General features: G+C 50.9%; 2 protein-coding genes across 4 annotated transcripts in view; one reads left to right on the top strand and one right to left on the bottom strand.

The window, feature by feature from the left end:
- Window positions 1-16,675, top strand: part of CLCN1 (chloride voltage-gated channel 1) — a 32,114-nt gene extending 15,439 nt beyond the window's left edge. Inside the window, exons 13-23 of the mRNA XM_046021143.1 lie at window positions 3,905-3,974; window positions 4,162-4,272; window positions 6,039-6,252; window positions 6,482-6,615; window positions 9,081-9,325; window positions 9,597-9,708; window positions 10,057-10,136; window positions 10,386-10,424; window positions 13,323-13,427; window positions 13,517-13,603; window positions 14,123-16,675. Of these exons, the coding sequence (XP_045877099.1) occupies window positions 3,905-3,974; window positions 4,162-4,272; window positions 6,039-6,252; window positions 6,482-6,615; window positions 9,081-9,325; window positions 9,597-9,708; window positions 10,057-10,136; window positions 10,386-10,424; window positions 13,323-13,427; window positions 13,517-13,603; window positions 14,123-14,491 (1,566 nt within the window). The 3' untranslated portion in view covers window positions 14,492-16,675. The remainder of the gene's footprint in view (window positions 1-3,904; window positions 3,975-4,161; window positions 4,273-6,038; window positions 6,253-6,481; window positions 6,616-9,080; window positions 9,326-9,596; window positions 9,709-10,056; window positions 10,137-10,385; window positions 10,425-13,322; window positions 13,428-13,516; window positions 13,604-14,122) is intronic.
- Window positions 15,757-25,658, bottom strand: FAM131B (family with sequence similarity 131 member B). Of its 3 annotated transcripts, none has more exons than XM_046021142.1 (7): window positions 25,261-25,658; window positions 22,483-22,592; window positions 21,887-21,922; window positions 21,543-21,636; window positions 21,080-21,277; window positions 19,544-19,687; window positions 15,757-19,347 (listed from the first exon to the last, which is right to left on the bottom strand). In XM_046021142.1, the coding sequence occupies exons 2-7, from the start codon at window positions 22,534-22,536 to the stop codon at window positions 18,875-18,877; spliced, it is 999 nt and encodes a 332-aa protein (XP_045877098.1). In that variant the 5' UTR covers window positions 22,537-22,592; window positions 25,261-25,658; the 3' UTR covers window positions 15,757-18,874. The 3 variants fall into 3 exon arrangements, with proteins under 3 accessions (XP_045877098.1, XP_045877096.1, XP_045877097.1); XM_046021140.1 differs by lacking the exon at window positions 25,261-25,658 and adding an exon at window positions 24,923-25,113; XM_046021141.1 differs by lacking the exons at window positions 21,887-21,922; window positions 25,261-25,658 and adding an exon at window positions 24,923-25,115.
- Between the last annotated feature and the right edge of the window lie 1,173 nt (window positions 25,659-26,831).

The raw sequence follows: 26,831 nt of genomic DNA, 5'->3' as shown, positions 1-26,831 counted from the left end.
ATTTTCTCTTCATTTCAATTAGGAAACCAAAGCTGGCCTCTTCCACGTCTTCATAGGCTTCTCAGTCTCTGCTTTATACAAAGACACTCTTATTTCCACCCCAAGTTGTGACATCTATTACAATTGCTGCTTTCCCCATTTTGTTTTCTTTCTCAGTGATTGCCTTATTACAAATCCTATGTCTTGCCTGAATGATCCAACATTTTCCTCTGTACATTAAGGTTCTCATTCAAAAGTTTGTCCACACTGAACGTTCATGCTTTTGAATATTCACTTATTCATGACACATTTTTTTGGAATCTATATTTTCCCAGGATATGAGTCACTAAGTTATATTTACATTATAATAGCTGTCGTGGGATCATTTATTCCATAAATGTTATTACACACCTACCGTGTGCCAAATATATAATATTTGATTGTTGTACTTTGGCAAATCTCATGCTTATGGTTAAAAAAAAAGTCTTTGTTTTTGGCTGCTCCTTTAATGTACTTGTCAAGGACCCTGTGATTAAAGACACCAGGTGCTTGACACACCAGGTTCCAACTTTGTGACTTACATTCTCAGGATTTGCTCTGGGTTTCTGGAAGCTGTATCTCTGCCTGTTCTTTCCCATTCCACTCCATGTGGGTCCAATGGGTCTGCAGCTTCGATATTTCGTACACCTACTTTATTAATTAGGTCTTTTTTTTTTAAAAGATTTTATTTATTTATTTGACAGACAAAGATCACAAGTAGGCAGAGAGGCAGGCAGAGGACAGAGAGAGAGGGGAAAGCAGGCTCCCTGCTGAGCAGAGAGCCCGATGTGGAACTTGATCCCAGGACCCCGGGATCATGACCTGAGCTGAAGGCAGAGGCTTTAACCCACTGAGCCACCTAGGCATCCCTAATTGGGTCTTTTTTATGTCTTCCTTCAAAAGATTTGATATTTTCATCGTAAGTAAGTTCTCAGCTTGTTAAGGAATTGACTTTAGGACTTTCAATACAGAGTTCCTCTTCTCTAACTTATAAATCCCAGCTTCCTGTAAGTAACCAAACCCAAGCTTTGATAGCCTCTCAGAATTTATTGTTCAAGGATAATGATTGCGTTTTCCTGATGTTCCTCTAGACTGAACTATATGGTAACTTTGGGATCATACATATTTTTAAAATGTCAAGCTCTTGCAAAGTTTTGTAGAAACAAAAATACCATATATTTTTCAACATTTCCCCTACACCTCATCTCACCTCCCCAGATTCCCAAGTATGTATCCAGATTTGACTTCACAGATTAAAGTTTATTCTGGGAGGCCTACTTGGATTATACAGCAAGACTCAACTGTATGTCGCTATTATTAATTTCTCACTGAATCACATCCTTGATAATGTTTACATCATGCACATAACAGGAGAAGAAACTCACATACTTCCTGGGCTATATTTCAAGCCTCATAGTTTGCATCAGGCCTATGCCATCCCATAATATTTACAAATGTAACTAACACCTCTTGTTGCTATAAATCCATGGTATTGTCCAATTATCACTGTTTCCAGCATTTTCACTTTTCTGTTATTGGACACATATGCATCCATCCCTTTATCTATTCCTAAGTGTAGGTGATAGGCTACATAACCAAATTAGAATATGAAAGTGACTGGAACTATTTTCCACTGTCTGGTTTGAAATTTAGCCTGTGTGAGCTTCTGGCGGTATTCACACAGACAGATAAGGTTCTCCCCTATTGATGAAGGGAACTTCCATCCACCCCAGTCTTAAGACATGGAAATATCAGCATATTGTAAGTTAACAGCTGCTACAATGGGTATGAATAAAATTACAACTTCTCAGTTTCCCTATTTAATAAGTCTAAAGTCATTACCTAGTATCACTGACCAGCATAGCCTGAGGCTCTGTAGAATTCTCCGTGGCACTCCTTCTTGTGAAGGGTCTGAATAAAGTGGAATCTGTCATGGTGGGTCTCTAGCTTCCCAGTTCTCTAGCGCTGGATTTTAAATTTGGGGGAATTATTTGTGTTCTACATTATTTATATTGCATCTGGATCTTTCCTTTCGTGTGCTAATAGCTCGAAAAGTTTGCTAACCTCGGGTCATTCTTTGTCCTTAGGAGTTGTTCACTTCAGGGCCCTCTGATCCTCATCTGTTCTTACACATATCTTGGGGGATAATCCAAAATTCATCCTCTGAAATCAGACCTATCAGCCACCTATAATCTGTATTACTGGAGCTTTCAGATTAACCTGAGCCTACAAAATCCCATACAGCTTTCATGTGCTTATTCCAAAGAGATGGTACAAAGTAGTTCAAGGGGTCTCCAATTGTTACACGTCAGAATCATTTGCAAAGGTTAAGTAAGCTACAAATATCCAGAACTCCGTGTCCACACTGACTGACATGGTGTCTGGTCATCTGCAGGTTCAACAAATTCCCCAACAAGCATTTCTGTTGGGCGTTTCAGCAAATAGTAGCTCTGAGAAGTCTTCTGTGTTGCATGGATACTGTTTGACCAAGCTCTCTTCTGTCTTTCCTCCCTCCCTCCCTCCCTCCCCAGTGACCTACCTACATGCTACACGTATTGATGAGCACCCCACCAGGACTGAGAGCAGGCAGAGAAAACAAGACACAAGGTTGCTTTATACTCAAGGCTTTCTCAGTCTTTATTATCTTCATCTGTACCTTTGATTTGGCCATTCTCAGCTGTTTTACATGGTTATATTCTGACATGAAGAAATATGCATTTTTGCCTCATCTCAGAGCTTCTGGGATGAAGTCTTCTTAGAGCCTTTGGCATGGCCTCTTGACATCAGCCCTAGCTCAAGGGAATCTTCCTATGGTTCAGAATAGTAAGAAACGTATTTCTCATTAGTTTACAATACACTTGGTACAGATTTTCAATTACAAATATTTCAATCCTGGCAATTTGTTCTAATTTAGCTGTTACCATCTTTCACCATATGAGTTTGAGATCTTTTCGTAAGACTGGCTTACTTATTTTGGAAGTAATATGTAAACCTGTTTCTACATTTTCATGGTGTATCTCATATTTTTACTTCTTTTACAGCTATTTCAAAGGTTCAACCAGTGCTCATCTCCACTCTGTTTCTCAATTCTTCCACATTCTTTGCCACAGAATGTATGTGTTACTTTTGCTAAAATTGTTCCGGTTTCTTTTGGAATACTACCTGTCAAAATTGGCCTTCGAGATCTTATCTGTTACACTGGCCAACTTTCTCAATGTGTCCTTCTAGTATGGCTAGGATAGATTTGATCTTTTGAACCTCTGTTTAATGTGGTTTGATGTTAAAGGAAATGACTCAGGCAGGACAGTCTTCACTCTAAGTTCCCTTCTGAGGTTTTCCGTATAAATGGGTTTATAAATAACTATATCATTAAATTAGTCACATAGGAAGTCACTGAGACTCTAAGATGTCTGACACTTAGAGCTGAGCTCTTTCTCAGAAGCAATCTGAGGAAGGAAAAGATAACCCTCCAGCTTCAAGAGTTTCAGGCTGTTCTGCTGACATGAACTTTTTGGGCTAAGAGGGTATAGTAGAGGCTATACTATACCTTCTGGAGCAGTGACAGGAATCTTCAGGGGCTCCGCTCCTTGTTCTAGATTGCCTAAAGGCAAAAATAGTCATCCCAAGGGGAAACGATCATCAAGAGAAACTCTTACAATGTTGGCTTTGGTGGCTTTTAGCCTGGGTGAGCACTCCATGTTTTTTGATTCTGGAGAAAGAGTACAGACAAGATGGCTTCTGGATGAATTAGCTACCCCAGAGTTTCTGTGACTCTTGAGGCAAGAGGGAGGGTTGGAAGTGGGGAGGAAGTGTAATAGGGGTGTGTGTGTGTGTGTGTGTGTTGGGCAGAGTTGAGAGGGTATCCTGATGCCTCTTTTTACCCCAGTTCTGGATGTCCATCGTGGCCACCACTATGCCCATACCCTGCGGAGGCTTCATGCCTGTGTTTGTGCTTGGTAAGTTCTGATGTGAAACCTGGGACCTTGCTGATAGCTGCAATCTAGGGTACTGGGAAATTAAGGAAAGGCCTGGAATGCCAGGGGCTTGTATTTTGTCTTAATGCCCAAGAAGGGATTGACTCTGAAATATAGAGGATAAGGAACTTGGATCTTTCAACCTTCCTTCCTTTTGTCTTTCCTCTAGGAGCTGCATTCGGAAGGCTGGTAGGAGAGATCATGGCCATGCTATTCCCTGATGGTATCTTATTTGATGATATCATCTACAAGATCCTACCCGGGGGCTATGCAGTAATTGGTGAGACACATTCCACCCTCTGGTAACCCCTAATAGCCACACACAAACTCTCCCATGACATCTTTATTCCAGACAAACTACATAATGTGGTTTTAATTTTATGCTATTTGATTCAACTTTCATTCAAATAATCAACCCTTGGCTTTGACTCTCATTAGCTCTTACTGAACGTTTTTGAGCCTTAGTTTCTTTATGTAGAAAAGAGATTATGGGGATTAAATGAGATAATAAGAATGAAGGCACCTAGGATTGTGTCTGAATGTTTGGTAAGGGTTTTTTCCTTCCTTCCAAAGAATCATAGAAACCGCAGTGCAAGTGACTGGCTTGGATACTCCCAAACTGCAGATGGGCTAATACTGACAGGACTTAAAAGTCCCTGACTAAGAGCAAAGAAACATGGTCTCTACTCATCCCTATCACTTGTCACCTGGATGACTGTGGAGCAAGTTAGCTACCTTTCTGCCCCGGAGTTTCTTTATCGTAAAATGACTTCTGAGATATCTTACAACCCTAACATTCTGAGAATCTGTGATAATCTTTTTCTCATTAAATCCACAATCCCATCCAATCCAAACCCTGTCTAACAGACACAGTGACCTGTATAATCCTCAAAATTATTATGCCTCCCCCCTCCTGCTCTTCCTCATCAAAACCCCATAACTCCTAAGGCTGTGCCTCCCTTAAATATAGAAGCATTGGGCAGCTTTCCAGTGCATATGGTGTCCTTACCCCCCATCACAGACCTTTATGAAAAGCCTCTTTATTCATAAGAGTCCTCTGCTCTTATTCCCCATCTTCGTGACTCTCAGGTGTCACCCATCTTCCCTGGTGGACGTTTCCCAGAATACATATCTCTTGTGACAGTTTATGTTCTGAAGCATATCATGTGTACCATCTTGAAGAATTAGTCCTCCCAGTATTTCCCTTTTGTGACTTTTCTTATTTTTTTTAAAGTAAGCTCTACACCCAACATGGGACTTGAACTCACAACCCTGAGATCGAGAGTCACATGCTCTCTCAATTACGCCCCTGTCTTTTGTGTCTTTTTCTTGTTCTCCTCTTACGTATACCTTCTAGTGACTATTTCTGTTGATGGGAAAACAATGAAAAATAAGATTCTATTTTCAAAGAGCTCATAGAATCATAACGTTTTAGATCTGCAAGGGCCTTACAACTTATTCAATGACCTTTTTTACCTTAGAGATGATAGGATGGGATTCCAGAAGGATCAAGTTCTACACACACCATTGAGAAACTACAGAATCAGAATCTGACACAGGTGTTATTACTCGAAGTCCACACCATGAGTCCCAGGTTTTGACTCCCTTCACTCATATATTATTGACATCAAAACCCGAGGTCCTGTAGAAAATGCTGTCACTGAGTTTTAGAAGGCTCAATTAAGAGTGATCCAAACTTTTGGGGTGCCTGGCTGGTTCAGTCAGTAGAATATGTGACTCTTGATCTGAGGGTTGTGAGTTTGAGCCTCATGTTGGATATAGAGAATACTTAAAAAAAAATGATCCAAACTTTCAAAAGCAAGGAATAGGTAGGACATCACTATCTTCATCTTACAAATGAAAATTTGGGCACACACAATGATTTTGTAAATTGCCAAAGGACACAGAATGAGATCAAAATGATTTGCTGACAGTTTTCTAGCTCCTAGTCTTGACAGATGGTTATGTCAGGAGTGTTGGCACCCACCAGGATCACATCCACACGTGGCAGCCCTAACCCACTGGTACATTCCTGTGTCATTCTAGGGGCAGCCGCGCTGACCGGTGCAGTATCCCACACAGTCTCCACAGCTGTGATTTGCTTCGAATTAACGGGTCAGATTGCCCACATCTTACCCATGATGGTGGCTGTCATCTTGGCCAACATGGTGGCTCAGAGCCTGCAGCCCTCCCTCTATGACAGCATCATCCAGGTCAAGAAGCTACCCTACTTGCCTGACCTTGGTTGGAACCAGCTCAGGTCAGGGCACCAGCTGGAATTAGTTCAGGCTTGATGGGGTGGAGGTGGGAGCTACTGAGATTAGGATCAACATTTGGGAACACTGTTTTTCCTTACTTTTATGTTCCCATGTACTTAATGAGTATTATGAGTGACATAATGCATGGCAAACCTCATGGGAGGAATGGAAGGGACAGCAAAGGAACAAGCGTATGGTGGGGCTAACGCCCCATGCCTTCTCCCCCCATAGTAAATTCACCATCTTTGTTGAGGACATCATGGTACGTGATGTGAAGTTTGTTTCCGCCACTTGCACTTACGGGGAATTGCAAACCCTGCTCCAGACCACCACAGTCAAGACTTTACCACTGGTTGATTCCAAAGGTGAGTGGGAAGAAAGGAAGCCGACTCCTGAGCTAGTGACCTGAACCAGGGCTCCACAGAGCTGGAGGAGGCGCTGTAGTGCAGGCTTATCTTTAGGGACCGCCCGGTCTGCCACCGGATACCCAGCTTGTGTTCCTAGTGAACACGATCATCTTCAAGAAGGAAAAATACTGCCAGAACACAAGCAAAAGAAGATAGTCAAAAATGTAGTCAGAGAGGGGCACCAGGTGGCTCAGTGAGTTGAGCACCTGACTCTTGATTTCGGCTGGGGTTGCACTTTCTGGATCATAATCTCTGGGTCGTGAAATCAAGCCTGAACTGCTCTCCATGCTCAGCAAGCATGTCTGCTTGGGATTCTTTCTCTCCCTCTGCCCCTCCGCCCGTTCTCGCTCTCTCTAAAATAAATGAATCTTTAAGAAAAAAATCCAACTAGAGAACTGTAGCCGATGCTCGTTAGTCACTGGAGCTATGTCCTCTAAAGTCACTGAACACTGAACTAGGGTTACTATACTGAAACACTGCCCTGGAGAAAATACAGTGTTAGGTTCCTCCCGTCTCATTTTCTTCCACCGATGAATGCATAAACTTATTTTATGTGCATCTCTCTTTAAAGACACCTTATTTACTATATACTGTTGATTCATTAACTAGAATTCATGGCCAACAGGGCTACACCTCATGCCTGAACAAAGCTTACCTAACAGGTATACTTTCTCCGTAAGGAGCATCAAAGCCTTCTTGTTTGGGTGGTGAGGGGGAGGGGTGGGAAGGATGTCAAACAGCAGAATCACTAACACAAAACCAACAAAAGTGTGAAAATGTGACATTAAGTGGACAATGAAAAGAATGCTTGCTTATAATATGAGGGCTGAGAGAAGAAGCAGAATGTCACTTTTCTAACTCAGCTGGGAACGTGGGGGGGGGATGTCAGTGGTCTGCTGCACTGTGCAGGTCTGTGAACGAGGGTGGAGGCATCTTGAGCCCTAATTTGGGGCTCACAAATACCTGTACTTTAGCCAGGAGGCAAATTCACAAACAGGGCATTCATGAATAGTGAGGCTTCACTGTAAAAGCCTAGCCCCTTATGTGGTTCTCTTTGCTACTTAGTTGAATGGTAGTTGCTCTTCAATGCCCAACTTGAGGGCCAGATGAAACTGTCCCATATGAAGGAGTGAGTGGTTTTATTCCTTTCTAATTTTTTAAAGAATTTATTTATTATTCTCAAAGAAAGAAACAGAGAGAGAGAGAGCGGGAGGGAGGGGCAGAGGGAAAGGGAGAGAGAGAGAAATCCAAGCAGATTGATTCTATGCTGAGCCCAGAGCCCAACATGGGCTTGATCTCATGACACTGAGATCACAAACCAGACTGAAACCAAGAGTTGGATCCTTAGCCAACTGCACCCCCAGGCACCCCTTTTTAAAATTATTCATTTGTTTGTTTGTTTGTTTACGGAATGGCCTTAAAGCAATTCTTTCATGTCCCTGTGACTGAGCCACCCAGGCACCTCTGTATTATTTCTTATTGGAGTTTATATCTATGTCTCACTAGGTTGAGAATTCTTTGAGGGCAGAGACTATAACTTCTATCTCCTTCAGACTGCCTCCTTCTGGGTATTTACTAGATATTAAATAATCACTGCCTAATATTTGAATTCATGTAATTAAGAAGAATCATGTAGGGCCATTTGGAGCCATTAAGCTTGTTAGTTCCTGACTTCAGATATCAGAATGTCCATGTTGTTCAAGTTAGATTCATTTTAATATTTTTCCCAAATCCCAAATACTTTGTAAGTGGTCTCTAAAGCAGTGGCTTTTCACTGGAGCAGGGGTACAGCCAAGGAGGTACAGAGTTTTCACAATAGTGACTAAGACCTAATGGTAAGATTTATCTTAATAACACTGTTGCAATTTTATGGGCTTAAAACAACAAAAATGCTCATTGTGGTAGCAGAATTTCCATATATGAAAGATCTTCCCAGGAAAAGGAGACATTTTGTTTATATCCTAGAAGGACCCACAGTCTTTAAGTGATTAAACCTCAGATATCCTTGTAGATTTCTTTCAAAGTATATTTACATCTCAGTCTATATAAACGGCTTTTGAAGTCTGTCTTTCTTTTTTTCTTTCTTTCTTTCTCTCGAGATAGGATTGATTAGCCATTTTAGTACCAAGTTCACCTATTTACAAACAGCCTGTATAAGGAAGGGCTTGCATCAAAATAAGTATAAATTAACACCAATGAGCATACTATCAATTGGGTCTCTCAGTGCTAAATGAGTGAAATAAAAGGGATTGAATGAGGTTAGTCCTGGAAGATGTATGAAATGAATCTTCAGGAAGAGTGGGGAAGAGCTGGAAAAAAGAAGCAGGGGTGCTTGGCTTCTGTCCCCAGCTCAGTCCTGCAGAGCAGGTTGGAGGGGGCAGGGAACCCTGCAGGCCCTCAGGCTGAGCTTGGCTCTTCCCCAGATTCAATGATCCTGCTGGGCTCCGTGGAGCGGTCAGAGCTGCAGGCCCTCCTACAGCGTCACCTGTGCCCCGAGCGGAGGCTGCGGGCAGCCCAGGACATGGCCAGGAAGCTGTCCGAGCTGCCCTTCGACGGGAAGGCTCTGTTGGCTGGCAAGGGACACCAAGGCATCTCCCTTGAGGGCCGGAGGGAGTCCTTTGCATTTGTGGATGAGGATGAAGATGAGGACCTCTCTGGGAAGCCTGAGGTGACCAGGCAGGGACAGGTTGCGGGAGGAGGATGGATTGGAGCACAGGGAAAGTGGGGGGAGGGAGATGGGATGCTTGTCACTGAGAAAGTCAGAGACCAGTGCACCTGGGGGCAGGGACTGAAGGAGATCAGGTTGCAGATGATGGTACCAATGAGAACTGAAAAGGATATAGGAATTCTGAACAGGTGTGAGGGCGAATGGATGTAGACAGAATTCCTAGGACACCAGCCTCTTCCCCAGGACTGAGAATTTTTACTGTTCCTTATAGCTGCCTCCTCTCCCTCCTCCTCATCCCTTTCCTACTGCCCCATTGTCCTCCGAAGAGTCCAATGGGCCCCTGCCCAGCCACAAACAGCAGCCAGAAGCACCGGAACCAGCAGGTGAAGATTCTCCCAGCATGCACCTGCATTCATGCCTCGTGGGCTCTCTCTGGGCTCTCCTCCACCCAAGGGCTGCTACTATGAGGAGGGATGAGGGCAGAGGGAGGCGGGAAGGGAATTGTAATCATCGAATCTCCATATGGCAGTCCTGAGTGGTGGGAGCAAGGGCTGATTCAGGAGGGTAGGATAGAGGGTATCTGTAGAGATGAGGCATCTGGGAAGAACACACTGTGTGTGGCAAAGTGTCAGGGGCCCCTCGATGCCTCCCACCGCCCGTGGCCCCCGCCCTTTCCTCCCAGGACAGACAGGACTTTGTTTCCATTTCCACCTGCTCGCCACTCCTCTCAGGTCAAAGACCCTCTGTCTTTCGGTCTCTGCTGCGCTGCTTACCGGGCAGACCTCGCCCCACAAAGAAGAAAGCAACCCAGGTAAGAGCAGATGTGCTGTGGACGGTGGACAGGGAAAGGACCATGCCTCTGAAGACTGAGAGAACCATGGTCCTTAAATCAAGGGGGAGGAGGTCCCAGCACAGGGACGCTTCATCACAGGGCAGGAAGGATGAGCAGGAAAGCAGGCATCTGTGGCCCTGGCCTCTGAGGGTTGCTAATGGCCAGGGGAACCACAGCTGTCATGGGGAGAAAAGGGAAAGAACTTGGACCTGTGGCTTTCTTCTCTAGGAGTCAACGGATTTAGTGGACAACATGTCACCTGAAGAGGTAAGAGAAACAGCCATCTGGGGTGGATTGTTCTGTCGGATGAAGGCTTTGCTCACTTGCTTCATTGTGTTGTAACAGTAAGATGCTAGTCTAGGCCAGAAAGCATTCTGAGAGGTTGGGAATGAGACATGATTATGGAGAAAAGGATGGGCGCATTGCTCAGAGGTGAGGGAAACATGTGGTAGTCTCAGAGGGATCAGAGGAGAAAGACTTCCACAAGGGATCAGAGGAGAAAGATGCTTCCACGCAATAGATGGGACCAACAGTGCTAAGATGAGCTTCAGATCTTCTAGACATTAGGGACATTCTGGACCAGGAAAAGGCCGTGCAGGAAGGATGAGCTTCACCCAGGCAGCCAGCAGTTACGCGTACCAATGTGGAGGAGCAGCATGGAAACTAAGGTGGGCAGTGCCTGCTTGAGGTTACGATACCGGACTGGACAGGGCTTCGAGACAGTGGACAACTAGGAAATGCCAGGAAGCGAGACTGGAAAGAAGGGAAAACAGAGGGACAATATGGACAGTGGTGTCTCATTGGGACAAACACCTGTTTCCTGAGAAAGGTAATTATTGAGTACATGAGAGAGAAAACCCAGCCCTGAATGGGCTTGGTTGTGAGGAGCGGACAGACAGGGAGCAATGCCTTGGCGGCAGCAGGGCGGTCCTGATCATAGTCCTGATGGAAAGACACCCCAGGGTTGCAGAGAAACAGCAGAATCCATTAGCAGCCACTCTGTTTGGTAAAAGAATGCAGGCCCCCTGTGGAGGCTGAACTGCCACAGCTTTAAAAGTATGTAGATGACTAAGAACCATAGCAGGTGTTATTTTAAAATAAACATCTCCTTGGTTGTCCAGACTAGATGTGAGGGGAGGGAGTCATAGGAGAGAAGGAAGTCTTCCCCTTCTCCCCTTGTCACCTCTCAAAACATGCACTTTTCTGATCAATGTTTAGCGGAAAGACCGATGAGCACAGAGGAAAAAAATAGCTCTTGCTTCTGCCCCCAAGCAGGAATCAGATGGGTCATAACTATGGTTGAGGAGGGCCTTGCTCAGTGCCAGCCCAATAATCATACTCTTCAAAGAAGCGCACCAGAGGGAAAGCCAGCTAGCTGACCCAGCGAGGCTATTTAACAACCACTGGAAATAAAGTGCAACGAAGGGTATAAACAAAGCATACATTTTTAGCTTATGTCTTTCCCAAAGAAGATTTTGGGTATCTAAGCTCCCCTGTCACCCACTGGGATATTCTAGAGGGATAAGATCCCATAGGAGTAAAAATTCAGGATATTTTGAACCTGGTTTTCAGATAAGATCGAGGAGGCACCCTTGGCAATATCCCGATGACACCTGTGGGTAGAGCTCAGTTACATGTCACCAGAAGTGTTTCCTTCTGCTCTCCTGTTTGGAGCACGCACAGAGCTCTGGTCTGGTACAGGGGCTGAGCCTTTGCAAGTAGTGGGACATATCAGACCCTGAAGCAGACAAACCCTGCCCCTTGGACACAAGCTGGGGATGTTCAGCCAAGGTCGGAAGCCCGGTTCCACCTCGTGTCATCTTGGGCAGACTACTTATGTACTCCATGCTTCCGTCTCCTCATCCATAACACAGAGACAATGAGAGGCTGTTGGAGATGATTCAATGCGTGAAGAGATGTAAAGCAGCTGGAATAATGCATGGCCCAGAGGAGGAGCTTGGTGCATGGGCACTGGGAAAGGCAGGAAATGGTCCAAGAGAACAGGACCCACCACACCACGGTTGGCAAGGGTCCTACAAATAAATCGTATCCACAGCACACCTGCGGAATGGTCATCCATCCATCCGTCCATGGATCCATGTGCTGTGAGAGCCAGCCAGACCTGGTGTGAACCTTCAGCCAGGGAGGGTGAGGTTTAGAGGAGGTGGGATTGCAGTCCAGAACTTCCAGGAAGGGACAGATGGAGAGCACCCCGCTATGGACTCCACACTGGGCATGAGAACTATGAGGCGGCCTTCGGAGACTGTCTCTGATGCCTGAGACATGCGGATTTCGACATTAGGAAAATAAAATAGTACAGAGTTCAGAGGGTACTGACTGAAAAGAGATTTCAAGAAATTTTAGATTCAGTTATGAAAGTGAGAGCTGTCCTGGATTATTTGGAATCTTGGGGATTTCAGCATGTATCTCTAAAATCAAAAAGAGGTTAAGACCTTCATGCCTTCATGCTTCTGTCCTAATGGTTTTACTCAAGCCAACCAAGTGCCACGTGACCCAGGACAGCTCTTCAAACCCAACAGGTAGCTGCCGTGATCTGTAAGAGACAAATGTGCTAGATTCTGCACAGCGTGCAGGGGCAAACCCACAGAACACTCTTAAGTGATTACACCCTCACCTCTGTCCTGTAGGGAGAGAGAAGACAAACACCAGTAAGAGCCTGAGCACAATCCAGGTCATCTTGGAAAAGTACGATAGGGACAGAGAAAGTGTGCCCCTGGGATCCTCGGGAGAACAGCGTGCAGGCAGGTGGGGGAACAAGGGGAATCCAGAAGAGCAAATGCAGATTTGAGAAGATATGCCTGGTTTCACTGAGCACTGGGTATTGCAGGAGTGGCGGAAAATAAGACTGGGCAGAAGGGTTGGAAATGACAAAGTGTTGGGGGCATCAGGGGGTGGAAGCCCGGAAGACAAGAAGACAGAGCCGTGCTCTAAGTGCCGAAGGGTGAAGGTGATGGGGGGCCTGGTGAGGGAGGAGAGGCCCCTGGGATGAAGGGAGCAGGTCTAGTGATCCGGAGCGTTTGTGAGAGTTTGTTGCATATTTCATGGTCTAGGCTGGGGCTGGGAGGGCTGTTTGGGGTCAAGCTGTAGGTCTGAGGCTGAAGGGGGCTCCATGATACTGAGTGACTGCCCTACTCTGCCGCATAGATTGAAGCCTGGGAGCAGGAGCAGCTGAGCCAGCCTGTCTGTTTTGACTACTGCTGCATTGACCAGTCCCCCTTCCAGCTGGTGGAGCAGACATCTCTGCACAAGGCAAGTGCTTGCCCCTGACCATTCAGGGCTGCCGAGGGCAGGGGAGGTCTGGGGTGAACGTGCGCTGACGTGCTGCTCTTTCCCTGCAGACCCACACCCTGTTCTCACTCCTTGGCCTCCACCTTGCTTACGTGACCAGCATGGGGAAGCTCAGGGGCGTGTTGGCATTGGAAGAGGTACAGGTGACAGGTCCCATTTGAGCAGCAGGAGGACGAGTGGGCACAGGATAGGGGTGTGGGGGTGTGGAGGGGATGGTTTAACTTCTGGGAGGTCCCCCAGATTTCCCTCTCTATTTCTTAGGCAAAGACTGGAGGGGATGGAGGGAGCAAGTGGCAGTGGAGAGGAATGCCCCTAGGACCTTCCATGGCCCGGGGGTTCGCGATGAGGATTCTGGGCAGGAGTCACGGTTTCATGTTTGCTCTGGGGAGGGCCGTGGAAAGAGGGAAGAGATGTGTGGCTGAAGGATGCCTGCGGGTCACTAGGAAGGGGCCTTGCCAGAGCAGTTGAGATCCCCAGATCCACAGGTGCATCTCCCCACCCCACCGCCCACCCTCATGCCCCTTCTCGTGCCCGTCCGTGTCTTTCCCGCTCGTCCTCCTTGTACGAATGTGTCCTTCTCGCATGCCTGTTTGTCTCACCCTGTCCCATCTTCTTTCTCTTCCCAATTTTATACCCCCTTTCCCTCTCCCCACCAGCTGCAGAAGGCCATTGAGGGGCACACCAAGTCTGGGCTGCAGCTCCGCCCTCCCCTCGCCAGCTTCCGGAGCACGACTTCCACCCGGAAGAACCCTGGGGGCCTGCCCCCTCCCACAGAGGCCTGGAGCCTGCCTGAGGGTGGAACAGGGGCTTCTGGGGCAGGGGATGGGACTCCCGCCTCCCCAGAGACCCCTGTGCCCTCCCCCTCCCCAGAGCCCCCTCTGTCCGTGGCTCCAGACAAGGCAGAGGGTGAGCTGGAGGAGCTGGAGCTGGTGGGGAGTCCGGGGCTGGAGGAGCTGGCCGACATCCTGCAGGGCCCCAGCCTGCGATCCACTGACGAGGAGGATGAGGACGAGCTGATCCTGTGACCGTCCCCAGGACCTCCTCTTAAAGACTGACCAGAGCCCCAGGCCAGCGTGTGTGTGGAGGGGGTATGTCCTCAAGCTGGAGAGAGCACACCAACGTCCTGACCCCTCCTGGGAATTTTAAAAGGTGATAGTTTTAGTCTTAGAGGAGGGTCAAAATTGGGGCAGAGAGAGTAGCCTCAGTCAGCTCTTTAGGCCACGTCCAGACAGGCGGGGGTTCCAAGCCCGGTGGAGGAGCTGAAATCCCATGGGACATCCTGAGTCTTCCTGGAACATGGGTGGGAAATCCCCTGCCTCTCTCAGTCCCCCGCAGTCCCCGGGGTCTTGACCCAACACCACCCTGGCTTTGTCCCTGTGACTGACAAGCTCTGCAGGGGGAGGCCCACAATGACTGTGGCCTCGGAGGAGAGGGGCACCTCCCGGCCTCACAGAGTGCCAGCCCTGAATATGCTCACCCACACCCCTCTCTCACAGCCCCCCACCCCATCCTCCAGCTTGCGGACCTCCACTCCCTGAAATTTGCCTCCCACTCCATTCTGGCTCCCACTACATGTCACCAGGCAGGGGCCATCACTAAGGCAGTGAAAGGCCGGTCCCATTGGCCTCTCTTCATCCCAGGATGTAAGCAGCGCATTGTGGATAAAGAAGGAGCAGCCCCCAAGAGCAAAGGGCTCTGTGCAGGAAGCAAGTGTCTTGTTGCCGAACACTCATGCCTCCTTCAGGCACAAATCCATCCTATCTCGCACCAACGACAGCTTCCTCACCCTCCAGTTTCCAGGTCACTCTGGCAACTACATCCCTTCTCCACTGTCCTCATTGACCTCTACTGCCCCAGGGTCTGCTGTGCCCTCCAGCTGCTGCTGCTGTGGCTTCTCCTGCCAAGAACCAAGGCTCAGGACAGCCAGGTCACTGTGTCACTCAGACACCAGACTGGTTCTTTGTGTTCCTCTTCTAGAGGTGGGGAGATGAGGATTCAATGTCAAGATGGCAAATCTCTTTGATGTTTCCCATGCCAGGGAAGCCAGAAACTTATCGTCCCCACACCAGCAACAGGGTATCTGTTGTTAGCCTGTCTTTCCTCTGAAATGGTCCTGGTGCTCTGAGCCCCCAGCAGCCCTGGCTTCCACACCCAAGGCTTTCTTCCCTCCCTCCCTCCTTTTGGTCCCTATCTAGTTCTACAGTTGTACTCCTCTTCCGACATTCTCCTCCTTCCCCTCCCCTGTGCCCACTCTCCATCATCCCCCAAAGAAGACAGTCATAGTCAGAGGTGCCACCACTTTCTGTTTAGTGCCATTGAACACAGCCTGTAGCCCTCTCCAACAGGACGTCCCTTCCACCCCCGCCCCCAGGCCAAGAGAGGGTGCAGCCTGGGCAGGGGGGCTAGCAGTGGGCATTTGAGCCCATGCCCGTGTGTATATAATCTATGATATTTATATATATATGTTTATATATAATTCTCTCTGTAATATATGTCATAGAATCTCTCTTGGGCCTGGGGTGGGAATGTCACATTAAGAAAACATGCTAAGACTGGCCGTAAAAATGGTTATTTCCCAGACCTGGAAGACAGAGTATGGGATGTAGAGGTGGGGACAAAGAAAAGGTCATACACTCATTCACCAAGAGCCGCCCCCCCCCACTCCCCCAGCACAAGGATAAGAAGGGAGGCATTGGGGGAGGTGGGGCAGTGGAAGGGGAGGAATGGGAGATTTGGATTTTTCTTTAATAAAGTGATTTGAAAATGAAAGTGCACCCCCCCCCCACGAAAGGAAAATCATTTAGCAAGAGCAGTTTCATTCACAAGAATATAAAAACAGCCCTGTTCCAGGACTGTCGGAAAACGTGCTGCACAGCCTTTAACCCCAAAGGAAAAGCAACCCTCCCCCAGCCCACCCCTGACAGCCTCTTCCTGCACATGCCCCTCCCCTCCCCCAGAATAGGCTATAAGCAAACCCCATGCACCCTGCCCCCAGCACCAGAGAGGCAGTTCCTCCCTCCAGAAGAGTCCTAAGAGGGTCCCAGGCCAGCTCCTTGGCTCTTCTCCCTCCTCAGAATGGAAAACGCAGGCCCCCACCTGACCTCTGGTCTGCGAGCCCCCTCCACGAATAAAGTCTGCTAGATTCCCTCAAGGTTTCAGCCACTGTTGCAGGGACCATTTGGCTTCCTCTGGGAAGGGAGGGAGGGAGGGAGGGAGGGAGGAAAGAACATGGCTTTAGTCCGCTTTCCCAACTCCATAGGCCCTGAGCAACAACAAACTGTAATGAATGAGCCCACTAGATTGGATGTCCACCGTGGTCTCAGGGCAGAACCTAGGCAAGAGGGCATGAGACTAAGAGGAAGAAGATGGTGCATTGAGACAGCAGATGACATGAGGCGAGGAAACAGGGACCAGTGGGAAGAGGGAACCGTGAGCATGCAAAGCCCGGAGATCCTACGGCAGGAGGGCAGGAGTCTCCAGTGAGGGGCAGCCAGCGAGGGCATGCAGGGCCACCTCCCAGAGCTGCTCTCTGCGCCGTCCTGCTCTCTCCTGTGTCAGGTCCCATCACCAAACACAAGAGAGGTCTTCTGTTGAGACCGCTGTGGATAGGGTGACCGCCTACCCACACTCACCATGCCCACTCCCGGGTCCTCCAAGGACCAACCCCAGGAAAGCCACTGTCCCTCTCCTCTGGAGGACATGGGATCCTGGCCTCAGCTGCATTGCAAGAGCACATGTGAATGACAGTGTGAACTCAGTGCGGGGTGGGGTCGGGCCACAGATGGACAGAAACGCCCGGACTCTCAACCTCCTCATTCCAAAGAAATAGAAGTCTGGGGCGTGGGGTGGGAGGGCAGTTCTGTACAGGGTCTGGGAGAGAGTGACAGCGCCCCCTTTCTGGCAGAGGGTAAAGTGGTGAGACCCCTGACGAAGGGTGGGTAGGACACAAGGCCTTGGAGCTGGAGCCTTAGCCGGGCACTAGGCAGGAGGGAAGGCAACAACGAAGCTCGCAGCTTCTCTCTTCTACCCAGAGTCTCCCTGTGCCCCCGCAGTGGGAAGGGGCAATGTGCCAGCCATCTCCACAGCTGTGGCGTCCTTCTCTCTCCCCCTGGGCCCCTGCTGGCAGGATCTCTCACAGAAGGGCTACGCAGAAGTCCCCATCACAATGGAAACAGGGAGTGAGAGGACAAGCCCTCTCGGGGCGTACGCCTCACTGGAAACCGTCCTGGAAGGAAGAACACTCTGATTCTCCTCTCTTCCTCCACAGGAGGCCTAGGGAGGGAGGGAGGACATCTGTGAGGCCCTCCTTAGAGTCCTGGGAGGAGCTGAAGAAGGGGCAAAGGAGCCGAGGGCCCACACTGCTCCTCAGCAAACAGCCCGCCCTGGCCGGGGCCTGACAGCACCGGACTCCTCCCTCCAACCCCCTCAACCCTGAGTCCCCAAGAAGTTATAAAAATGTAGAAAAGGCAAAGAGAAAAGTGTAAACAGCTCCAGAGAATTAGAGGGTGGATGGAGGGAGACACAGCCCTCATGCTTCCCCATTTGGCCAGGACACCTGCATTCTGTGTCACCCCCTCAGGGCCAGGGCTCCCAGAGCAGGAGACAGAAGAAGGCAGAAAACGGAAGCAAGAGCTGGGGCAGCCAGCCCCGGCTGGGCCCTTTCCCAGATCCTTGGATCCTCCTTCCAGACAGGGCAATAATCAAGATCTCGGAACAGGCGGCCATGTTTGTTCTTGGTCTCATCAACGACTTTCTGGCGTCTGAGCAGGCCCTGATACAGAGAATCACGTTTGTGTCCCTGTGCATCCCAGCTGCCACTTCCCCCTCCCCCACGACTCCTGATCTCGGAAGCCGATTTCTCGCTGAGGGCAGACTCTCCACCCTCCAAGGGCACACGACTTTGGGTCGTCGAGCCATACCAAGAGCCCCCGAGGTCTGTTCCTCATAGTGGGGATGAGCTGGGGCCACAGCCAGAGAAAACAGAGAGTCGGGAAAAGCAGGAGTGACACAGAGAAAGGAGGCATTCCCACAGCCACAGTCAAGGCTCCTGGAAGACGAATCAGAGGGTGAAGAACTGAGGTCCGGTCGACGACCACAAGCTGCTCTGTGCTCCGGTCCTCGGGAGCCACATGGGAGCCGCATCATTACAGACCCAGAAGCCTGCTGCCAAGCAAAGTTCAGGGCCATCTGGTGGTCTGGGCCTCAGTTCCCGGACCTGTGGTTTCTACGGCATAAGCCTGGGTAAAATCCCATCCTGGCTCTCCGTTTTCCCAGCGAGGACTGGCAACTCCTGGGTAACCTCATGGTCTTCCGCCCGGGTTTCAGCTGTGCCGCTGGGGTAGGGAGGGTTTTGTTGCAGCCATGCCCCTCAGGTGGGAGTGGAAGGCTGGGCGTGGAGTGGGAGGAAGCTAGTTGTTCGCCTCGCCCTCCTCCTCATCGAAGGACTGCACACCTGAGGATGTGACGTCAGACACCTTCCGACTGAGAGCAGTGGACATCTCGGGATCTTCTCGTGGGGACAGTGACTCCAGGTCCCGGCAACCTGCATCCTCTTCCTCCTCAGGGGCCAATGGCCTCTTCTCCTCCTCGGCAGGGCCCCTTGCCAGGTCCACTCCCCCCACCCCTGGAGCCCAGTCCGTGTCTGACCCCAGCAAAGGTGGAGGCTCCTGAGCAGAGTATCCGCAAGCAGGCTGGGAAGGCCCCATTTCATGCAAGCTAGGCTGGGAGTCATCAAAGGCAGGGCCAAGATAGGATCCCGTGGCCGGAGAGGCAATGAGGGACTGGTCGCTGGCTTCCCAGGCATCCGATGACCCCAGACAGTACATGCCCTGGGACACATAGGAGTGAGGCCATCCATCCATGGGGCCTTGAGCCAGGGCATCTGTAAAGAGAATCAGGGAAGTCAGCAGGGTCACAGAACACTGAAGGCGGCAGCAACCGCCCACACAACTGAGTAGGGAGGGCGACTGCGTAGGGAGGAGAAAAGGAAAGCTGAAGTGAACCGGGAGCCCACAGGAATGGAGGGAGCCCAGAGAAGTCGGGGAGGCCTCTCAGACCTGGGAGGGACCATCCCTCACCTTGACTCTCCATCAGCTCCTGGTAGTTGTCACTGTAGTTGCAGCCCAGGGGCTCCTGGGTGGAATTGACACTCATGTCTTCGCCGTCCATGGAAGACCAGGCCATGAGTGTGGCCTCAGAGATGGCAAACTGCTCCATGACCCCTGCAAGAAGAAACAGAGTTGGCACAAGATACCTCTGGAACTCTTAGACACAGGCACGGGGTTTGGTGACATGGACGCAACCCTGTCCTAAAAATACAATGCAAGCCACCTGTGCAATTTAAAATTTTCTCATAGCCATATTAAAGAAAACATAAAAGAAGCAGGTGAAATTAATTTTTATAACATATCTCATTTAGCCCAACATATATCTTGGATTATCTTTCAACGTGTCATCCATGTAAAAATGATTAATAAGGTATTTTACGTTATTTTATTCATACACGTTTTTGAAATCCAACTGGTCTTTTACACGGACTGTACATCTCCATTCAGACGAGCCACATTTCAAGTTCAAGTTCAAGCGGCTACTATATGGGACAGCACAGACTAACCCCCACACAAGGCAAAACCGTGTGGGACTTCCAGAAGGTCAGGTTAAGAATTCTAAGCTGAGAGAGTTGAGGGGTCTTCTGGTGAGTTTTCTAAAGGGATTAAAATGAGGAATTTCCAGAAGTTTCTCTTTGGACGGTTTTAAGAATGTTCGCCAGCACTACGTCATCAAAGACAGGGGAATCTAAATGAGGCTCAATTTCAATAGAAAATCCCCCAAGGAAGCACCATGGGCTTGTAGGTCCACAGTGGTATCAAGAGGAAAGTTCCAGCAACTGGGAGAAGGGAGGGAGGACAGACTAAGGAGGCTGGGTAGACCTGCGGGTCCCCATTCTAGTCAAAACTGTAGGTTGAAGCTCACATTGTCAATTGCCCTAAACTACCCCCTACGAATCCACGTTCATGCGGCCAGCACAGAGAGACCTCCCTTCTCTTCCAGATCTATCATTCTTCCCAGCTGTCTTCCTGTGATCACGCCATCTGCCTGTCTTGCAGGGATTCCACTGTCCTGGGCCGAAACCTCTGCTATCTACCGCCGTCACCTCACCAAGCTTCCTTGACCTTCAAGCGGCTGTCGTCAGCAGTGAGTCAAGGGAGTGAACCCACTACTGTAATGTGCTGAGCGGCAGAGTCTAGAAGGGACGTCCCACTGCCTTTTCTTCTTTTTCCTCAAGAGACATGAGTGGAAGGAAAGTCTTTCAGAGTTGAAGGCCCCTGCCTTTTTGTTCTATACCGATAGTGCTGCCATTTTGGAAAGAAGGAATTTGGAACAGGTGGACCCACAGCCCCATGTAATTCTCTTTAATTTCTGAGATGATAATAAAAATAAGTTTGAGGGCACTTACCCGAATCAGTCAAAGTACTTGAAATCGGAGCTGATGGGGAAGTTATGACTAGGCTTATCATATGGATAGAACCAATCCTGCCATCAGGGATTGGGCTGGAAGGTCAGCCTCTAGTCATCCCGAAAACATGTCTTTTGAGGGTCCCCAGAATAAGTACCTGCTAGGAAACGTGCCTCCTTCTCGCCATCGCTGAGGTCCGAGTAGGCGTCGGTATCCCTGCGCACCGCCTCGTGGCTGTGTTGCGGCTGAATGGCTGGTGTCTTTCCCCAGCCCTGCCACTCAATCATGTGGGCCACCCGGCCTTGCCCCATGGCTGTGGGCTTGGTCACATGGTCCTTCATGCTGCGAGAAATCCCTGAGGGGCCAGACATTCTCCACATCCTCCAGAAGAGCACACAGTACCCATACAAGATCCACCCCATGCCCCCCCCCAAGTCCCATGGGACTCCATCCAATGGGGGAGCTCCATATGAGGGGCAGCCTGGACAGGAGGGCTTGATGGAAAGGGCAAATAGGTCAAGGGTAGGAGTCTTCTTGAGGCCTCAAGGAGCAAGGAGACTGAGACCAGAAGCACATAGGTATTCTCCTGTCTGGATGCATCCCCAGGTCAGGAGTCTCACCTGAGAAGGATGACTTGGCCAGGGCCCCAATGCCATAGGCATTAGAGTTTCGCTTCAGCTTTGGAAGAATGGAAGTGGTGTCCTCCATGGAGAGCTGGGAGAAGGAACGTAGAGGAGGGGCAGAGAGGAGTTCAGAGCTTCCAGGAGAAAGGGTCTGAGTTAGGGCAGGGGACGGGAAACATTATGCCCAGGAATCCCAAGGACGCTTATCCCACAACTGCCCTTGAAAATATGGGGAATCGTTAGGAAATGTGAGGTTCATGGTGCCTGCTGTGGCAGATCAAGGGAGTATAAGGGAGAGGAGCTAGGGTGCCCCAGGGAGGGCTGGCCGAGGCTGCACTCACATTGATGCCATCCCAGGAGAAATCAGTCCGGCTTTGCTGTGAGGAGAGAGCAAACGGAGTGGGGATCCCAGGCACTCCCAGGAATGCAAGTAGCCCGCACCCCACCCCCATCCCAGGGACTTCCAGGAGTGTGTGAAGTAGAGAGGTTTTTCCCCAGCTTAATTTAGGGGATTAGGAGTTCAATGTGGAACATTTGGCCTGTGTTTTGAAGAAAGCAGAAGAAATGTTCCTTTAAAGTATCAGTCTGAAGAAGTATTTGGGCTCTTCCCTTGGAATTTAGGAAGATAATTCAAGGATCAGGCAGCTGGGAGGCTTTGTTCATGAGGGTTTCTGGGGTCTTTTAAAAGTCCTTTGGTTGGGGCACCTGGGTGGCTCAGTCAGTTAAGTGTCTGCCTTCCCCTCGGGTCCTGATCCCCGGGTCCTGGGATGGAGTCCCACTTTGGACTCTCTGCTCAGCAAAGAACCTACTTCTCCCTCTGCTTCTGTGCCCCCCCCCAACTCTCTCTCTCACAAATAAATAAATAAAATGTAAAAAACAAACAAACAAACAAACAAAAACTCCTTTGGCTAGGGGGCAGCCGGCCATGGGGTCTCACCTCCGTGGATGGCCGGTGGAGACTGCTCCCATGCAGCGAGCTGGTGCTGTCCATGTGGATCTGGTCAACATCCTTCAGGCCCTTCCAGTCCACTGCAATCACCTCATTCCCTGAAGTAGCCACAGGCTCATTAATTGCTCCGCCTTCAACACCCCCTGCCGATCCCCCCCAAAAGGTCCTTCGAGGGTTGCAGAGTGTTGCCCAGGGGCAGCTCCCCCCAGAACCCTCCCTTCCCTCCAGCTCCCACTCCTTCCAGGTCCCTACTATTCCCCAATTTTTGGTAGGACAAACCCTAATACTGAGCCAGAATATTCCCTTTGAGCTCCCCCAAGAATAGCATATTCAGAGAAAGTGTTGCATGGCCTTATATGTTGTTGTTTAAACGGAGGAGTCAGGGGTTGGGTTTTACCAGGAAAACAGTTCTTCATTCTGTCCTGAGGAGTCTTTGAGGGTTTCTATATGGGAGTATATGGGAGTGGTGCCTTTCATCCATTCTGTTTCCACAAATAAGGGCATAACTTCTTTAGGGGTAAGCTTCTCTATATGTGGGCTTTGTAACTAGTATCTTGGAGTTGGTGAATCTGTGTGGCGGGAAGGAGGTTTGGCGGGGATAGAGGCAGGATTTGGGTGTGTTCATTCAGAAATGGTGAGAGGGGAGAAAGCAAAGACTGAGATGCGATCATCTGCCTGACTGGTGGGAGACAAGCCATGGATGGAAGAGGAGCAAAAGGCACAGGGAGAAGAGAAGGGGACTTTTAAAAATAGGACCTAAAAGAATAGGCATTCAAGTCAAGGAGAAGACAAAAAATAATGAGGGGGCTGGTGGACAGGATCTGAGGGCGGACTGGAGAGCTGGAGGGCAGAGGAGGCTGGGAATGGTTCAGGTGAGGCCAGAGCTTGTGGCCAAGGCAGATGCTGGCAAGAGGGCAGGGTGGTGCCTCTCCTGAGAGGTTGGGGAAGAACCCCTTGGGCAGTTGGAAAGGGACTCAACCATCAGACGGCTTATTGATCCTCCCTAAACGTAGAGTTTTTGGGGGGGGGCGGTTTGAGCATGGGGAGGCATTCAGCAGGAATCCACACAGCTAGTGCAAAAGGGATGGTGGTTAATGGGTGGGAAGGAGGTAGTCCGCTCCTAAGTGAGCCCCTCGCCCTTGGAGCTACAGGGAAGTGATGAGATGGGTCAGACCAGGGGCTGTGGCTGTCAGGGAAGAGGAAATAATTGACCCCTGGGGTAGAGAGCAGGAAGGGGGCAGGGAAGAGGAGGGATGAGGAGGGCAGAGAAGGGGGGGGTGGCCTTTGTAGAGGAGGGAGAGCTGAGTCAGAGCTGGGGGGGGCAGGGAGGGGAAGAGAGAACCCCAGGAAGAGGTGGAAGCAGAAGAGGGGAGTATCCATGGAAATAAATGGGGTCTCAGAGAAATCAGGCTTCGGGAGAGTGAGTTTGTTTGTAATAATAATACGATTTATTCTCTCCGCCTGAGGTCACTGGGTCGTGTAGGCGGGAGAAATTGGGAGTTGGAATGGGAGAAATTGGGGGGTTTGGGAGAGGGTTGGACTAATTCATGGAGCTGTGAGCGTGGAGTGGGTGCGTGGGGCGGGGGATAAGGGGGTGGAAGCAAGGCAAAGGCTGAGGGGAGAGAAGACTTAGGAGGCGCCTGTGCCCGCCCCCAGTCCAAGGTAAATAAAGAGGCGGCCCCGCCCCGCCAGCCCCCGCCGACAGGTGCTGGTCCCCGTTCCCCCGGCCGGCCGGCCCCACCCTCCTGGGAGCAGGCTCCCCACCCAGTCTTCCCCTCTAAATCCCCCAGCCTCCTCCCCGCGCCCCCGGCCCTTTCCTCCAGCCCAGCCCGGCCCCATTTTCTCCGGGCGTGGACCCAGTTTCCCTCCCCGAGGCACCGGGCGCATCCCGCCCCCGCCCCGGAGGGAAGATGCACGTGAACAAAGCGAATCGGGGGAGGCCGAAACGGCAGAAAAAGGCAACAAGACAGAGGGAAAGAGGTGGGAGCAAAACACCCAAGGCAGACGGAGGCGGGGGGGGGGGGCCGAGGCGGGGGACGGGGGTCCTTGGAAGGGGGTTTGCCCCAGAAATGGAAGGGGAGAAAGGCGCGGGGGGAAGGCAGGGTCGAGGCCGATGGCCGGGAGGTGGCGGGCGCGGGGACGCGCGAGTAGCGAGAGGAGGCTGCTGGAGAGATGATGGAGAGGGACCGCGCCGGGGGGGAGGGCGGCGGAAGGAGGCTGGAGGGAGACGGGGGAGCGGAGCAGCCGGGAGGGCGTCCGGCACCGGAGGCGCGAGGGGAGAGCGCGGAGGAGAGCCGAGCGCGGGGAAAGTGCGGGAGCCGGGCCGGGGCGGGGGGGCGGGGGGCGCCGGGGGCGGTGGGGGAGGGGGCCGGGGAGCGGCGCGGGCCGAGCCTGCCTCCGCCCGCCCCCGCCCCGCCGCGGTACCCACCCACGGTCCGGGAGCCGATGCAGCCCATGGCTCGGGCGCCTCCGGGGCCGGGCGCTCACCGCCGCGGGGCGGGCGCCGGGGGCAGCACCGGGAGCCGCGCCGCCGCCCCAGCCGCTCTGCAGCGCCGCGGCTGTCTCCGCTCGGCTCCGCTCCCCCCTCCCCTCTCCATCCCTCCCCGCGGCAGCCTCCGTCGCCGCCGCCGCCGCCGCCGCCGCCGCCGCCTGGCTCCCCCGCCCCGGCTCGGCTGGCGGCGGCGGGGAGGGGGCGGCCCGGGGATTGGCTGCGCGCGGCGCCTCCCCGCCCCTGCCCTCGACCCCGCCGCCGCGCTCCCCGCGCACCTCGCGGCGCTCCCCTCCGCCCGCCCTGTCCGTGGCCCGCGCGGGGGCTCCTCGCCCGGTCCCGGCAGGGCTGGCATCTGGGGGTGCTGGAGACCCGGAGAACGTCCCCCTTGGGTCCCCGGTGGGGACCGGTGGGAACGAACCCAGCGCCCGCCCTCCGGTTCTGGTGGATGGATTTCGAGGGCCGAATTTGGGGATGCCCAGCGAGAAAGGCGCGGGATGGGCGGTGGGGGAGGCGCGCGGGGGACGTGCGATAAAGCCTGGATGAAGGGCCTTGGCCGCCAAATTCCGCAAACACTTGTTTTCTTCCTGGGGCCTCATCTGGGACACAAACGCGAGCGTGATTGGATACAGCTTCGGTTGCTCTGCGTTTCCTGTGCGCTGTTTTGTCCACCCAAACAGATCGCGGAGTCTTTGCGAGGGGATCGTGTGCTAAGCTTCCCTGTACTGAGCGCCCGTTGGAAACTCGGGGATAAGTATGGGGTTGGTGCAGAGCCCTCCAGGCCTGACTGGGGACCGGAGAGTAGAATGAGATAATTCAGTCCCAGCTAGAGGGGAATAAAAATCAGGATTCAAGACTGACTAGACGGCACAGTTTTAAATCCAATTTAACTTTCTGTACGATGATCTCCTCTGACAAATGATAGCATGGATGTCAGGAAGCAGTCCAGAGAAGGGAGGATTGCCCTCTGGCTGGCCAGAAGGGGTCAGGTAGGTACCAAGGGTGCGGTGGGTAAGAGAGTGATCTATGTGGTAGGGGTCAAGTACTGTAGTACAGCAGGGAGGAAGTGAAGTCCAGAAAAGTCACACAAGAAAGGGACCAGAGGCTCTTATCTAAGCAGCGCCCACAAACCCAGAGTGTGAGAGAGCTGATGGGGTCAGCACCAATGACAGCAAATGCTGACCCAGGGTTGTGTGTTTCCCTCCCGCCTTCATGTCCCTCCCGGGTTGGGCAGGGAGCAGGGCACTGTCCCTGGTGTGGGTGTGTAACAGGACAAAATACCAAGTCTCATAGATGCACCTTTTAACCCTGTACAGTCTGAATGGGAAGCTAAATTTTAGGGTGATAACCACCACATTCTGTGGAGTCCCAGATGAAAGATGGGAGAGAAGGTGATAATAATCTAATTGTAGATCTGGGAGATGGAATTATGGAGAGAGAACTCATCTTTGGTCTCTGCGCATGACAAAAGAAATCCAGTCTGCATCTATAAAAGCATGAGAGAGAAGAGGGAGTCGTCAGTAGGTCTCCTGAGATTTTAATCATCCAGTATAATTTGTGGCAAGATCTGATACCTTATTTTGACAGTGAGAGGAATTAGCAAGTATCTTTTCCCCATATTTACTGTTGTTGGTTATGCAAAGGAGTATCATGTGGTTTCTGCCCTTCTGGAATATATTGTCTAGCTGCAAAGGAAAGAACATGGAAAGATGGAGGGAAAAGAAGAAGGAGAAGAAGAAAGAGGAGGAGGAGGAGAGGAAGGAGAAGAAGGGGAAGAGGAAGAAGAAACCGCTTCCAATACGATAGCAGTGCTACTCAGTCCCTATTGCTTGTGATGGGAATATCCAGG

This window comes from Meles meles, chromosome 10 (genome assembly GCF_922984935.1).
Source record: "Meles meles chromosome 10, mMelMel3.1 paternal haplotype, whole genome shotgun sequence".
NCBI classification, from domain to species: Eukaryota; Metazoa; Chordata; class Mammalia; order Carnivora; family Mustelidae; genus Meles; species Meles meles.
The sequence above is the reverse complement of the archived record's forward strand: the minus strand, read 5'-3'. Positions and strand labels throughout refer to the sequence as shown.